The sequence below is a fragment of the Bos indicus genome, chromosome 20 (genome assembly GCF_029378745.1).
Source record: "Bos indicus isolate NIAB-ARS_2022 breed Sahiwal x Tharparkar chromosome 20, NIAB-ARS_B.indTharparkar_mat_pri_1.0, whole genome shotgun sequence".
Lineage (NCBI taxonomy): Eukaryota > Metazoa > Chordata > Mammalia > Artiodactyla > Bovidae > Bos > Bos indicus.
The window spans coordinates 22,921,834-22,936,775 of NC_091779.1; the positions used below are offsets into that span (position 1 = coordinate 22,921,834).

Genomic DNA, 14,942 nt, shown 5'->3' on the forward strand with positions numbered 1-14,942 from the left:
TAGAATCTCAATCACAGAGGGAACCTTAGAGCTCAACCTTCTAGTCAATACAGACATCTCCTCAAGTGCATCCCAAGATATGCTTGATAAGAATCTCCTTAGACATGGGTAGTGAGAAAGAACACATACAGCACAAGATAATCCTTTCCAATTATGAACAGCTCTAGTCATTAAAAGTCTTGATTTTGCCAATTTCTATCCACCATAACTAGCTCTGCCCTCTGGGCTTCCATGGTGGCTCAGCTGTTAAAGAATCCACCTGCAATGCCAGAGACCCTGGGTCAAGAAGATCCTATGGAGAAGGGAATGGCTATCCACCAGTATTCTTGACTGGAGAAGTTCATGGACAGAGGAACCTGGCAGGCTACAGTCCATGAGGTCACAAAGAGTCAGACACAACTCAGTGACTGGATCAACTTTCACTGGATCTGCAGAACACAAATCTAAACTCTCCTCTAGCTTTTCCGATGTTTGAAAACAGCTCTCTTGTCCAACTGAGTCTTCTCTTCCCCAAACTGAACAAACTCTGCTTCTTCACCTATTCCTCACCTTTCAAAGTCCCAGGTTAAAATGGCAAATTCCTGACATGAACATCTCCCATTTCTTGAAAGTAAGAGAGGTGAGTGGTGTCATACATTTGATCCAGGCGAAAATGAGGAAGACTGAAAGTACAGTGGTCAAAGTAACATGTGGATTATTCAGTTTCCAAAAACCAGCTAGGCTAACACAATCCTTCATAAAAGTCATTTAAGACTTATACTTGCCTACTTACAAAGAACTTCTTGACACAACATTGTTGACATCAGTGAGATTTACACAAGGCTCTAATGGGTGAGAAAGCCCATTGAACATGAAAACTATACCAATCAATCAACTCATTCATTGTACATACACTAAAGGTCCTATGTGTTAAAAGTTGAGATCTTTTTAAGAACTAGTATTATTAAAATGGGGTCTTCCCAAGTGGTGCTAGTGGTAAAGATCTCACCTGCCAATGCAAGAGACATAAGAGACCCAGGTTCAATCCTTAGGTTGGGAAGACTCCCCTGGAGAAGGAAATGGCAACCCACTGCATATTTTGCCTGGAGAACCCCATGGGCAGAGCGGCTTGGTAGGCTACAGTCCATGGGGTTGCAAAGAGTCGGACACGATTGGACTAATTGAGCACATTATTAAAACGAAGTTCCTTTTATGAAAATGCTTTCTAGATATTCATCATTACTGAAGTTCAACACAGACATGCTTCTTAGAACAGCAAATTCCATTTCCCAGCACTACCCCCCACCCCATGTCCAATAGAGATGCTAACTGTGGAATGGAATTCGCAGGTCAGAGGAATCACCCAGAGAAACACAGTGATTTTGAGATTCACAACATGTGTTGCATCACAAGTTTGGTTATGAAGAAAGGTCTGATTGTGGCCAGATATTTACCCTTGAGATAATATTGTTGCAAGACTTCCTTCCCACAGAATGAAATCCCTTCTTTTCCACTCCCACAGCAAGAAGGTTGCTTTGAATATCTTTTCTCAGCTGGTACATGCAGAAAGCTTGGAGCTATTTTTCTCTTTAAAATGTTAGAAAGAAACTCTTTTTTTATACTCCCATATGACTGGCACTTTATAAAACACTCTTAAAACCTCAGCCAATACACCCTGAGGGACTAAAGGAGAAAACAGGCAAAATAGCAAAGTGTTTCAGCTGACAAAATCTCTACAGTCTGTTGAGCAAGACTCATTATGGGGAAAGAAGACAGAGGTTCCTATCCCTATCAAAGTAGCAATAGTGAGGGCTTCCTTGGTGGCTCAGTGATTAAGAATTCGCCTGCTAATGCAGGAGACATGAGTTTGATCCCTGGTCTGGGAAGGTCCCATGTGCTGTAGGGCAACTAAGCCTATGTGCCACAACTACTGAGCCCACACACCCTAGACCCTGTGCTCTGCAGCGAGAGAAGCCACCACAAGGGGAAACACGCGCACCCCAGCTAGAGAAAGCCCCTGCTCCCTGCAGCCAGAGAAAGCCTGCACAGCAGCAAAGACCCACCACAGTCAAATGAGTAAACACATACTTTTTAAAGTAGTAATAGTGATAGCACATGATTATCGACATAATTTGAATACTTTGTGCCAGGCATTGTTCTTTATGTGGATGAACCCATTTAGCTCCCCAAAACAACCCTGTGAAGTAAATATTGTTTTTACCCATTTGACAAATGAAGAACGGGAATAAAAGAAGTTAAGTAACTCACCCAAGATCATACAGCTAGCAGGAAACTGGCAGTGCTAGGATTCAAAATCTGGAGGCTGGGTTCTTACTATTTTTCTATATCACTTCCATATCTGTATGCTGTGTGTCACATGAGGTATAAGATGAGTCACATGAAACTCATTTGAGTTCAATGCCAGCAACTGTATCAGTGACCTTAAACTTGTTCCTGCATGGCCAGAGTATTCCCAGCTGGCTTTTAATTCTATCCAGCAGAACTGGCACCATCCTGGCTCAGAGCCCAGGTCAAGGCCCAGAGAGACTCTTATCACCAGTGGGTGGCAATATTGTTACATGGAGCCATTGGGGTGTGATGAAGGCCTGACATCTTCCCTGAAAGTGGAAAGGCCTCACCACTTTATGGACAGATCACTCCAGGTAGCCCCCCAAAGACAATGTCTCAACTGTCCTCAAAGCACCTAGGACAATCCTCCAGGAGGATAGATGGGTCTGGATTATGAGAAGGCCCAGGAAACTATTCATTCAAATCATTTTTCCTCAGTCCTGCCATAATATGCCTGGTGTATCTCAATAATAAACGACACACTCCTTTTCGCACTGGAGCATGTCTTCCTCCTGCTTCCTTAGGAGCAGTGACTCTCCAATCTGTGTACCTGCAATTTCACTAACCTAGGGTAGATGTTAAGTAAATGGATGAATTAATAACTCTCAGTTCTTCAGATGCAATCAATTCCACTCTAAAAAAACAATCTAAGAAATAACTGTGGAAGCCTCTATAGTTGCCTAAAATGAAGCCTGACTTCACTGGTGACTCTAGGCTTGGTTTAGCCATCCAGGGATCTTCAGAATAGAATGAACCCAAGAAATCCTCCCAACGCCCTCTGGTCTGGACATTTGAAACTGCAGTACCTGATCTGTCTTTACATTGACCTTGTTCCACAAAACAGTCTCAATTTAAGCAGAACAAATGCCAAGCTGACCTTGGGGTAATTCCAACAAAGTAGGTTCAGTAACTGATGCCATCAAGGACTTTTCCAAGGAAGTCCACAAGAAACCAGGAACAGAGCCTTTATGTGAAAGAACCCACATTTGTGTAAAATCTGAGAAGCTTTGACTTTTTGTTTTTTCCCCCTAATCCAAAACATTTCTAGCAGACTGTCATATGTCTACAATCCTATTATTAAAAAGCTGGGCCCTTGAAATTCGGTAGATAATGTATGACACATGCAAAAAACTGTTACAAGGTTTTTAACCATGAAAAATGAGGGAAACAGATGATTTTTTTAAAAAATCTACCCTTTTAATTTTAAGTAAAAATTAATAAAATTTAAAATATTTTCCTATTTTTTAAAAAATTTGCTAGGGTATTTATAAAGGTTGGAATTTTTAAAATACATGTATGTCTTTCCTTTCTCAGCACTTTGTCAAATATCAAGGACTTGTTTTCTCACTCAGGCGGTCACTCAGGCCATGTCTACCCTTCTAGTAGTAACACACTAATATAAATATAATATATTTATAATCTAATTAATATAAATATTAATATAAAGCTAGTAAGACTCTCTTCTCTCTCATCATTTAAAATTTGGTTTATTTTGATGATTATTAAAAATATCTAAGGGCTTCCCAGGTGGCTTGGGGGTTAAGAATCAACCTGCCAATACCTGCCAATTCAAGAGATCTGGGTTCGATCCCTGGCTCAGGAAGACCCACTGGAGAAGGAAATGCAACCCAATCCAGTATTCTTGCCTGAAAAATCCCACAGACAGAGGAGACTGGAGGGCTACAGTCCATGGGATCTCAAAAGAATCAGACATGACTTAACGACTAAACAACAACAAAATATATAAATTCATTGTGGAGAATTGGTAAAATATAGAAAGTACTGAATAATATGTAAGAAATTATCTCTATTTTTGATGCATAGTCTTCTTGTCTTATATTTTTCATTTATATACACATATACAGATAATTTTTTATAAATATATAATCTACATCTGTTCATGGTAGCTCAGTTGGTAAAGAATCTGCCTGCAGCGCAGAAGACCCGGGTTTGATCCCTGGGTCAGGAAGACCCCCTGGAGAAGGAAATGGTAGCTACTCCAGTATTCCTGCCTGGAAAATCCTATGGACAGAGGAACTTGGTGGGCTACAGTCCATGGGGTCACAAGAGTCAAACACGACTTAGCGACTAAACCACATCTGTTCACATACTTCATTCTTTCTATTCTTTAATGTCTGTTTTCCATTTTCTCTATTTCAGTCTCTTTCCCTCTGTGAATTATAGAGTTTTTATTTATGCATCTATATATACGTCTATCTGTTTAACTCTTACACAGTTGGAGAGACAAAAGCCATTCAAACCATGCTCCTCCTCTAAAGTTAAATGGAAAAAAAGATAAACAGATGATAAATAGCTGATTGATAGATAAACAGACAAAAAAATAGATAGTAGATAACAAGAGGATAAAGAAAGAAGGAAAGAGAGAAGGAAGAATGTATGTATCGTTTGTTTATGTAGATCTTCTGCATATCTTAAATGGCTTTGTGACTTCTGAAAAGAATTTTTCTTGCCTCTATTTTAGATTCCATCAGGACCATCAGTTGTTCTTGTCATACTTGTTATTTCTAAATCACCCTTCCTCATATCTACAGAAATTCTTTGTACTATCTCAGGTTCAGGCATAATTATTTGCATTGACTGCAATTTAAATTGACTGTTTCTACACAATTTCCTTGGAAGTTCGTTCCTTTCCTATTTCCTAATCATTTTGTAATTTAGTACATTATCTTATGAGCCAGTGGTAAAGAATCCACCTGCCAAGCAGGAGATTCAAGAGGCACAGTTTCAATCCCTGGGTCGGGAAGATCCCTTGGAAGAGGAAATGGCAACCCACTCCAGTATACTTGCCTAAAATATCCCATGGACAGAGGAGCCTGGTGGGCTGTAGTATGTGAGGTCATAAGAGTTAGACATGACTGAGCACACACACATAGGACTAGAAGAAATTCTGAAATACATTCTGTTTTGCCTCACACATCTTCCCTTCCCCATACCTTGTGCATCTCTCTGTGTCTGAATTCCTTCTGAAACACACCCCCTTGGTGAACACCTAGCCAAGATAGACATCTTTAACAACAAAAGTTCACAACTACCTCTTGAGGTGACCCAGGACATTTTTACAGTGCTCTGACAATTAAAATACCCTCTGTCATTCTCACCATTGCTATTTCTAACTGCTGGAATTTCACAGGAAAGTTTAACCATAAACTTCTCTGCCTAAAAGCTCTTTGAAAAATAATTCTGTTTATAGTAGCATCAAGCAGAATAAAACACTTAGGAAAAAAGTCAGGAAGGCAAAAGACTTACACATTGAAAACTATAAAACCCTGTTGAAAGAAATTAGACACCAATAAATGGAAACATGTCTTGTGTTTCATGGATTAAAATACAATGTTGTTAAGATGTCAATACTACCCAGAGATTTACAGATTTGATGCAGTCCCAAACCAAATCCTGGTGATGTTTTTGTAGAAATATAAAAATCCATCTTAAAATTCATGTGGAATTTCAAAGGACCCCAAATGACCAAAAAGAAAAAAAAAAAAACTTACAAATGCAAAGCAAAGTTGGAGGTCTCACACCTCCTGATTTCAAACCATACTGTAAAGCTGCAGCAATCAAAACAGTATAGTACTGGCATGGAGACAGACATACGGATCCGTGGAATAGAACTGAGTCAAGAAATAATCTCATACATCTGCGATCAACTTAGGAGGCAATAGGAGTCAACACGGGTGCCAAGACCATTCAGTGGAGGGAAGAATTGTCTTTTCAACAAATAATTCAGAAACAACTGGACAGACAAGTGCAAAAGGATGAAGTCAGACCCTTAACACCATCTACAACAAATACCTTAAAATGGATCAAAGACCTAAACATGAGACCTAAACCTATAAAACTCTTAGAAGAAAATGTAGAGGGAAAATGATATTGAATTTGGCAATAATCTCTCAGATGTAATGACAAAAGCACAGACAATGAAAGACAGACAATTTGAACTACATTAAAGTTAAATGCTTTAATTAAGACACTGTCAACAGTGGTAAGGCAACCCACACAATAGGAGAAAATGTATACAAATTATATATCTGATAAGGAGTTAATATCAAGAACATAAAAAAGAATTTCTACAACTGAACAGAAAAAAAAACAATGAAAAATGGACAAAGGACTTAGATATTACTCCAGAGAAGATATACAAACACCAAAAAAACATGAAAAAAAAAAAGAAAAGATGCTCCGCATCACTAATCATAGGGAAATGCAAATCAAAACCACAAAACATTACTTCACACCCATCAGGCTAGCTATTATTAAAACAAACCAACACAAGAAGCAAAAAACAGGAAATAACAAGTGTTGGTAAAGACGAGGGAAACTGGAACCTTTGAGCACTGTTGGTAAGAATATAAACTGTAGGAGCCACATTGGAAAACAGTATGGTGTTTCCTTAAAAAAATTAAAAATAGAATTACCATGTAATCCTGCAATTTCACTTCTAAGTATATACTTGAAAGAATTGAAAGCAGAATCTAAAAAAATTATTTGTATACCAATGTTTGCAGCAGCATTACTCACAATAGCCAAAAGGTGGAAACAACCCAAGTGCCCACCAATAGATGAATGAATAAACAGAATGTGTTACATACACACAACAGATTATTCAGCCTTAAAAAAGAAGGAAATTCTGAGACATGCCACAATGTGAGTGAATCTCCAGGACATTCTGTTAAGTGAAATAAGCCAGTAACAAAAGGACAGACAATGTTGATTCCACTTAAATGAGATATCTAGATTGATCAAATTCATAGAGACAGAAAATGGAATGGTTTCCAGGAGACGGAGGGGAAGGAAGAGTGGAGAGTTTTTGTCTAATGAATACAGAATTTGAGTTTTGGAAGATTAAAAGAATTGTGGAGATGGATAGTGGTAATATACATCATCCTGCTGAACTCTACACTTAAAAATGGTTAAAATGCAAACTTTATGTTATAAATATTTACCACAATTTTTTTACTTGAAAAAAATCCTCAAATAAATGAAGGCCACCAACATGGCCTCACAAAGGAATCTCACAGCCATCGCCTTCTGCTGTTCATCCTATTACATAAAGTCCAGTCATCCTCAGGTCACTCTCCTCTGAATATCCTTCAGCTACCTGCCTATAACCCATTTAGTCCATGGGCCATAGACCTCGGCATGACAATGACCAGTTGGCTAAGAAGAGAAAAAGCCAAGACTTCCCTGGTGGTCCAGTGGTTAAGACTCTGTGCTCCCAGTGAAGAGGGGCTGGGTTTGACCCCAGTCTAGGAACTAGGTCCCACATACCACAGAAAAGATCCCGCATGCAGCAACGAAGATTCTGAGTGCTACAAGTAAGGCTCAGCACGGTGAAAAAAAAGGAAAAAACCCATTAGCTCCTACACTTCTGTTACTAGACTATTATTACTACAGCCAGAGACCTACTAGTTGATTGTCACGTTGTTAATTCCTATAGCGTTAACTGCCCAACTACTAAAGTCTATGTGCTTTTCTAATGTGCCACCACTAAAAACCTTTTGTCAGTTAAACTCTTTCAGTGATTAAAAAGAAAAACAAATACATGAAATCTGTGCAAAAAACTTAAGCAAAAACAAGATATGTATTGGTTCATGTAAATGTTCCCAAAATGGTGCTGGCTTAAGGTATGGCTTGATTCAGGGATTTAAACAATGTCACCAGGTATCAATTATTTTCTTCTCTTAGAGCTCTGCTCTTCTCTTGTCTTCATTCTTAGGCCCTCCATCCATGAGATGTCCCCCATAACTCCTGGCTTCAGGGGTGGTAGAACAAAACTTGCTCCCAGCAATCCCAAAATATCCCACGGGCTTTCATGGGCTCTGATTGGGGCACATCCCTGAACCAGTCTCTGTGGCCAGGATAGTGCTGGTGTTGATTGGCTTAGTTCAGTCCCATGTGCCAGCCCTGAGCAACTGGTTAACTCCATGGGCTGAAAGAGGAGAGGAGATAGTCCATAGAGGATAATAAGGTTAAGGTCACCAGCAGGGTATGTTGAGGAACAAAAACTACAAGTTCGGGCTTCCCTTGCAGTCTGCTGCTTAAGAATCCCCCTTGGAATACAGGGAAGACGGATTTGTTCCCTTGTCTGGGAAGATACCACATGCTTTGGGACAACTGGGCCCATGTGCCACAACTACCGAACCTGCATTCTAGAACCCACAAGCTGCAAATGCTGAGCCCCAAGGCAGCAACTAACTGAAACCCGCATGGCTAGAGCCCGTGCTGTACAACAAGAGAATCCACTGCAATGAGAAGCCTGCGCACTACAACTGGAGAGTAGCCCCTGCTCTCTGCAGCTAGAGAAAGCCCTCGCACGGCAGTGAAGACCCAGGGCAGCCGAAAATTAACAACAACAACAAAAAAAACACTACAGGCTCAAAGTGAAAGTGTTAGTCACTCAGTAGTGTCAGACTCTTTGCAACCCCATGGACTGTAGCCCACCAGGCTCCTCCATCCTTGGGATTTTCCAGGCAAGGAATACTGAAGCGGGTTGCCATTTCCTTCTCCCGGGTATCTTCCCGACCCAGGGATCGAACCTGGGTCTCTCAAATTGCAGGCAGATTCTTTACCATCTGAACCACCAGACAGGTTCAACCACCATTCAGTTAGTTCAACCAAATATTTTATGGACTAAAAGATATTACCTTTAGTTTATCTCTATTAAATACAATGTTGTTAGAATCCTTCTGGTAAATTATTTGGAATTCTATCAGGCAATGCATTCCTTGTTTCTCTCAGCTATGTGTACATAACAGTGTGATGAATGTGCCTTTCAGATTTCATTACACTCAGTGATGAGTATATATTTATGTATCACATTTATACATGTGATATAAACAGGTTATAAACACCATGTATCTCAGGCCACCACCATGACCTTCCTTTTGAAGTGACATCTCCAGCATCTTTGGTATCAAGTTGTACAAGCTGACACCAGGCCCATCTTTATGCTTAAGTGTTGGCCCTGTTTCTTGTGTCCAGAGATATTATGAACGATCCTCACATAATGTCTGTGCTCCTGGGAGGGCTTCTAGTAGAGAGTGAATGTTCTATGCAATCTATGCATCCTTCATCTAGCCATCATCAGAAAGACCTTTTTCTTTACATCCCCCAGATTCCAAATGTTCTTGAAACATTCACACTCTCAAGAAAAAGCAGTAACAGTAGTAGTAGCCGAGTATATACAGCATTTACAACACACTATGCCCTGTTCTTGGAGAAGGCAATGGCAACCCACTCCAGTACTCTTGCCCGGAAAATCCCATGGACAGAGGAGCCTCGTAGGCTGCAATCCATGGGGTCACGACTTCACTTTCACTTTTCACTTTCATGCATTGGAGGAGGAAATGGCAACCCACTCCAGTGTTCTTGCCTGGAGAATCCCAGGGATGGGGGAGCCTGGTGGGCTGCCGTCTATGGGGTCACACAGAGTTGGACACGACTGAAGTGACTTAGCAGCATGCCCTGTTCTAAAAGCATATAGGGTTAAATATTAACTCATTTATTCCTCACAGCAACCTTATGAGGTACATGGTTATTATCATCATCATCTCCATCTTGAAGACAAGGAAACTAAGACCCAGAGAGTGTAACTGGCCCAAATTTACACAGCTGGTTAGTACAAACCAGGAATTGAACCCCACTGTTGCAGATCCAGAGTCCTTACACTTACACAGAAGTGGCACTTGCCTTTCACATCCGTCACCACTCAGTCCTAGGCTTCAGTCAAATGTGAGTTGGCTTTGAAAGCAGCTCCTTCAGTAACAAATCTGCCGTGGTTAAATTAGGGAGCAGCTACTCACTTCACAAGGCAGTTTGTTGTCGCAAGCGAATCATTTTTAGTGACAAGCTTCTCCTGGAACAGGTCAGCTGGTTAAAAAGTCATTAGTGACTTCCCAGAAGTACTGGGACAAGGAAACCAAGCCAAAGGTTTAGGACCACTGCCAGCTAAAGATCCATTAGAACTATAAAGTGTCTCTAGCATAACGTCCACATTAGTAGAAAAACACAATTTTAAGAACTTTTCTAATACATGTATATTTTCCCTGAACCATGACCACGTGTGGGAGATATGAAGTAGGGGGCCTCGGCACAGCACTTCACAAGAGGTGTCCTCATAAACAAAACTTCTCTCTCAGCCCTTCCATTGCTTCCCTGGGGTCACGACCCACAGTTCTCTTGTCACTTTTGGCAATACTATTAGTTGGTTCAAACATGCAAAAAGGTATAATCCAAGTGGCTAAGAAGAGGAGGAGAAAGAGATGGGGCATTTCCTCTTGCCCTCCCCTAGTACAGAGTCTAGCAGCAGCTGCTTCTCTTTCAGCAGGAGGGTCCTTTCCCCAGAACCAGACTTCACTGGGCTCACAGGTAAAGAATCTGCCTGCTAGCTCAGGGGATGCAAGAGATGAGGTTCAGTCCCTGAATCAGGAAGATCCTTTGGAGGACGAAGTGACAACCTACTCCAGTATTCTTGCCTGGAAAACTCCCTGGAGAGAGGAGCCTGGCGGGCTACAGTCCATGGGACCACAAAGAATTGGACACAACCGGGTAACTGAGCACACATCAAATTCAAAGGAGATGCATATAGCTCTGTTTCTGTTAATTAAAAAACTTTTATTAGAATACAATTGCTTTACAATATTGTGTAAGTTTCTTCTATACAGCAGAGTGAATCAGCTATATGCATACATATATCCCCTCTTTTGTGGATTCCTTCCCCATTTAGGTCACCACAGAGCACTGAGTACAGTTCCCTGTGCTCTACAGTAGGTTCTCATCTCATTAGTTATCCATTTTATACATAGCATCAATAGTGTATACGTGTGAATCTCAATCTCCCCATTCATCCTCCACCCCCCCTCCCCATTGGTGTCTGTACATTTGCTCCCTATGTTTGTGTGATGTAGCTCTGTTTCTTTTGGATTCACCATGTCATGAAACCCCAGATGGTTCAAATGAAGGGCTTTTGTGAAGGGACTGCATGCAGAGATGAGGCAGGATAGAAAGGACAATGTTTGTTACCACTGGGAGCCCAGTGAGGTCTGGTTCTGGGGAAAGGACCCTCCTGCGGAAAGAGAAGCAGCTGCTGCCAAACTCTGTACTAGGGGAAGGCAAGAGGAGATGCCCGATCTCTTTCTCCTCCTCTTCTCCTGCCATTGCCGCCCCTGGACACTGAGGGCCAGGAGGCCTGGGTGATGTGCTCAGTAATGTTAGCTCGCAGGATTCAGAGCAAGAAGAAAGGGTAGAGAGCCCATCTAGAGGGCAGAGAATAAGGAGCACATTATCTCCTTCAAAGGTGGGTAAACTGAATCACTGAAAAGGAAAGTAACATATTTCAGATCAAAAAGGGAAACCCAGACCCAAGATAAAGGCTCCACTTTCCAATCTGTTCTCACTGGTTTCAAGTAGTCTGAATGCTTGGAGAGAATCATTAAATCTCAGAGGACAGCTATTCCCTCAAGCTCCTTCCCCATATATGATGACGTTACAAGGCAGCCCACTGGGGCCCACCATTCTTCAGAAGTAGTGAAGTTGTGTGTGATCAGTATGACTCAGCCTTCTGCCTAGATTCGCCAGAGAGATTTTCATGAATCACTTGTGTGGGTGACCCCCTGGGTGCTGTTACTCTTTCAGTGAATTCTCTCCACATACTAAGTTTGTCTCTGTTTGATTCATGAAGGTGATTCATCTGAAGAAGTTGACCTGACCATGGTTTATCAGGCAGCGTCTAATGGAGATGTCAGTGCTCTGACTGCTGTGATTCGGGAAGACCCTTCCATCCTAGAATGCTGTGACAGTGAAGGTGAGCTATTTATTCACTTTGGATCCTACAGAATATCCTGATCTGTCCTTTCAGAAATGGCCTCCAGAGGTGAGCAATGTTAATAAAATGATATTTGAAAGTCTACTTTGATACTGAAGGGTCAAGGAATATCCTGCCTGTAACCATGTACAGTTCCCTCAGTATTACATTTAATGAGAATCATGAACACAAATCTTCAAACTCTTTTATATCACCTCTTCTCATAAAGCTGTTCAGTCTGAGTTTGTTTTCAACTTCTTTGTATGAGTGACAAAAGTAGATAGGCCAAGTAGATGACATTAGAAGAAGTATATGAAAAGAAGAGGCTATTTTTGGTAGCAGTGGATGTTAGGGAAAGTGTGATTATTAAAGCCAGAGAGCTAGGACTTCTGCTTCTGGGAAGACGGGGCAGAAGTAGGACTTTTTTTTTTTATTCTTTCTGCTAAATACAACTAAAAATCCTGAATATTGTATATAGCATAAACATAAGAACACTCTGGAAGGTAGAGAGAAAATGACAAACTAGCTAGGACCTTGAGACCCAAGGAATGACACAGTGATGAGTTTCCTGGGCTTCCTTTTGCCCCAAATTTCCAAGACTTAGAACTGAAGAAGCTGACAATGTAGAAATGTCAATGGACAGAGAGCAAAAAAGCCCCCAACAAAAGCCTGCCCTCTAGTCAAAGAACCAAGAAAGGGATCACATAGCAAGACAGAAAACTTTTAGACAATAATGAGTCTACTCCACCAAACACTCCCACCAACCTCAACCCCATTCATTCTAGCAAAGACCAAGCTGGGAGCCTGCACCTCCACCTTCACCTGGTAATGAAGTCCCCACGTCGCCAACACTGAGGCAGTGTCAGGGGATTCCTTCTTCAGAATTAGGACTCTCACCACCACCCAGTAATGAAGAGTCTTCTCCCTTAGATGTCAATTAAGGCTAAGTAAGGGACTTAGACCTCTAATCTTACCTGGCACTACTGAGGTGGTGTCCCCCCTTCATTTCCCCTCTGGAGCAGTATCAGGAAAAAACAGCTAAAATAGAGGATTTAAGCAAGACTTAGGCAACTCATAATGCAATACTCCAAATGTCCAAGTTTCAAAGAAAATCACTTGACATACCAAGTATCAATAAGACCTCAAAATAAATGGAAAAAAACAATCAATAGATGCCAACACTAAGATGACAGATGTTAGAATTATCTGGCAAAGATTTTCAAGTAACCACGGAAAAGTGCTTTAACAAGCAATTACAAGTATGCTTGAAACAAACAAACAAACAAAAAATAGAAAGGCTCAGCAAAGAAATAACAGATATAAAGAAGAATCAAATGGAAAATTTTTAAACTGAAAAATACAATAATTACAATTAAAAAGTCAACGGCTAAGCTCAGCAGCAGAATGAGGAAGCAGAGGAAAGGATCAGTGAAGTTGAAAATAGAACAATAGCAATGAGGCAATCTGAACAACTGAAAGAAAAAAGAGTTAAAAGATGAAGAGGAAGACTAAGAAGAAGAAAGAGGAAGAGAAGAAAAACAAAAAGGAGGAGGAGAGGAAGAGGTGGCAGCCTCAAGGACCTATAGAACCATAACAAAGAATTTATCATTGGTTTCTCTATCCTAGTATTTCTGCGAAGTAATTAATCCTTTTTAACCAGTTGACTTGTCCTAAGAGGAGCTTAGAATTCCCTTATCATGACAAAAAAAATGTTTTGTAAAGTGTGTGGTTGCTCCCTAATTTATCCATGGTAGTTTTTTCATTCATTTGTTTTTTAAAGAAGAATTACTTATACATCTGCTTTGGGGTTAGAAGTTGGAAATGAGAGAAAATAGAGAAAATCAATGAACCAAGAAACTAATTCTTTGAAGAGGTCAATAAAGCTTATAAACCTCTACCAATAAGGACAAAAAAGAAAATGAAAGAGATCCAAGTTATCACTATCAGGAATAACCCTGCCAAAAAAAAAAAAAAGAATAACCCTGCAGACATTTAAAGGATAATAAGAAAATATAGCAAACAGCTCTATACATGTAATTTGACTATTTAGATGAAATGGAGCAATTCCTCAAAAAAGATAAATGACCACAGTTCGCCCAATAGGACATTATTTGAATAGTTCTATAACTATGAAGGAACTTAAATTCATAATTTTAAAATTCCCAGAAAAAGACATCATCAGGCCTAGATGATTTCACTGGGGACTTCGAGAAACTTTTAAGTAAAATTAACACCAACTCTACACAGTCTCTTTCAGAAGAGGAGGAAACTTTTCTGAGTTATGATTATGAAACTAATATTACTCTGATATCAACAAATGACAAAGATGATATAAAAAATAAACCTATAGACCAATACTCCACATGAATACAGATATAGACAGACATCCTTAGCAAAGTATCAGCAAATAGGGATTTTTCTAATGGTCCAGTGGTTAAGACTCTGCACTTCCAATGCAGGGGGCACAAGTTCAATCCCTGATTGGGGAACTAAGATTCTACATGCAGTGAGGTACAGCCAAAAAATAAAAAGTAAATAAAAAATTTTAAAAACCAGCAAACAGAATCCAGTAATATATAAAAAAGAATTATATACCATGACCAAATGTGGCTTGTTCTAGGAATGTAAGTCCATTTCAACCCTTGAAAATTTAGGCTTTCCTGGTGGCTCAGTAGTAAAGAATCTGCCTGCCAGTGCAGGAGACATGGGTTCGATCCCTGGTCCAAGAAGATCCCACATCCTATGGAACAACTAAGCCCATGCACCACAACTATTGAGCCTGTGCTCTAGA

At 40.4% G+C, this 14,942-nt stretch overlaps 1 protein-coding gene across 2 annotated transcripts in view; it reads left to right on the forward strand.

Moving 5' to 3' along the window:
- Positions 1-14,942, forward strand: part of ANKRD55 (ankyrin repeat domain 55) — a 113,176-nt gene that overhangs the window by 24,763 nt on the left and 73,471 nt on the right. For both annotated transcript variants that reach the window (XM_070774659.1, XM_070774660.1), the window contains exon 3: positions 12,029-12,151. In XM_070774659.1, coding sequence (XP_070630760.1) covers positions 12,029-12,151 — 123 coding nt within the window. The remainder of the gene's footprint in view (positions 1-12,028; positions 12,152-14,942) is intronic.